General features: G+C 52.7%; 1 protein-coding gene across 1 annotated transcript; it reads left to right on the forward strand.

The window, feature by feature from the left end:
* Positions 1 to 98: 98 nt before the first annotated feature.
* PPTG_03690 (hypothetical protein) lies at positions 99 to 863 on the forward strand (the record flags this gene model as incomplete). The annotated part of the gene is made up of 1 exon (XM_008896373.1): positions 99 to 863. One exon carries the CDS (start codon positions 99 to 101, stop codon positions 861 to 863), a length of 765 nt encoding a protein of 254 aa, XP_008894621.1.
* Positions 864 to 1,899: the final 1,036 nt, after the last annotated feature.

Consider the following 1,899-nt stretch of genomic DNA (forward strand, 5'->3'; position numbering starts at 1 on the left):
GTTCGGGTCTTCCTTCCTCTGATCCTCCTGGAAAGGCCTTGACCAACTTCCTGCACGAAGCTCTCCAGACCTCGTCGGGCAGCAAGCGCAAGTCGGTGATGTCGGTGATTCGCCACTTGATGAACCAGGAGAAGGAGGACGCTGAAGTTCGCTCCGAGTGCTCCTCCGTCACGTCGTCTGTGCGTCTCACGGACGACGATGCAAAGAAGTATACTGACGCGCTGGACAAAGGAATGCTGCGCGTCGAGACACTTCCAGTGGAGGACTGTGTGCTTGCGAACTCCAAGGGCCGTAACTATCCGCTCAACACGGCGCCGGACTTGGAAACTATGAGCAAGCCCCCGATGCCGAAGGACGAGCAGGAACGTATCACCGCGATCGAGAAGGGTGGCTTCTCGAAGATTACGGATACCGACGAGCTCGACTTAATCTGCGAGCTGGTGGCGCGCGAAATGAAGTGCTCCACCGGGCTCGTGACGCTTATCAACGAAGACGAGCAACACGTGCTGGCATCCAACGTGCCTCCATTCCGGCAACTGCACATGCCGCGCGATCAGTCCTTCTGCCAGCACACGATCATGAATGACGAGCCACTGCTGGTGCCGAACCCGGAGTCCGACATTCGGTTCCAGAACCTGCCGGCGCTCCATGCTCACGACCTGCGGTTCTACCTAGGTTTCCCACTGAAAGACGAGAATGACCAAGTGGTGGGCTCGGTCTGCTGCATTGACAACACGTCCCGCGAGGTGACTGCGTCGCAGTACTCGGCCATGAAGAAGCTCGCTGAGACGGCCTCCAAGGTGGTGCAAATCAAGGGAAAGCAGGCCACCCACATGTCGGACCCCACGACCAAGGATAGTTAGCTAGCTTCAGCGTGCAGTAGGCACTTCATCATTTATCAATCCATCCACTCTGAATCCGCCTCTTTCTGTTCGATGTTCCAGGCTAATCGATGAGAAGCATCTCTTGCCAAGGTACTTGTCGTAAATGTCGTACATCCAAGGCACGACTTGCTACTCACGTTTCTCATTTGCAGCATGGTCAAGAATATTGTTTGACGTCATGTGAATCGTATACACACTTGGTATGATCGCATTAACAGCAGGTCAGCAACATAGCAAGCATGCGTTGATGAGTCAGGAGGACATACTTCGTATGAGACTCCCTGCTCAGGACTCCAGCAACTTGAAGGCGCTGGCCGCAACACACTTGCAGCATGTGATCCACGGCCTCCTTCACCACAGGATACTAATTAAGTCCCGCAGCGCGTGCAGGACTCAGGAAGCGTGGGGAGAAAAGATTTTTGTGCTCGATACGGCATTCGATTGGAAGATATAATACTAGAATTTTGACCACTCGGCAAAAGGTATCTCTTATTTTGGGACGCTCCAAACAATCATTTTTTTTTTAAAAAACAAAGCTGTTTTCCCTGGCTTAAATGCAAAAAGCAAAATAGAATGACCGTGTAAACAAGCAGCTTTTCTTTTAAATTAGATTTTGTTTGTTAGTTTGCCTGGTGAGATGCCATCAATTAGGGGTAGGAGACTAGCTGGAGAAGGCAAAGCACAGTAGTGCCTTGTTCACTGTACACGCAAATTACAGACCATTCACAGGCCCACGGCCAGTAACAGAAGCAAAAACGCCTTAATCTGACATAGCGCCAGGGAAGCAGGAGCAAGCACCCTCTCTGACGAAGCCCTAGAAGCCACAGATGGAGATTGCGCTTCAGCGGAGGAAGTCGCCGACACCGCGCTGCGGCTGAAGCAGCCCCTGGCGATGGAGCTGATGGCTCCACGCAGCGGAAGAGAAAGAAGATCTTTCGCTTCCTTCCCTCCAGCGACGTCTCCCTGCTATAGGAGGTGATCAAGCACACTCCATGGGCTGCTGGGCACGGCAAAA

The sequence above is a fragment of the Phytophthora parasitica genome, assembly GCF_000247585.1.
Source record: "Phytophthora parasitica INRA-310 unplaced genomic scaffold supercont2.4, whole genome shotgun sequence".
Taxonomy (NCBI): Eukaryota; Oomycota; class Peronosporomycetes; order Peronosporales; family Peronosporaceae; genus Phytophthora; species Phytophthora nicotianae.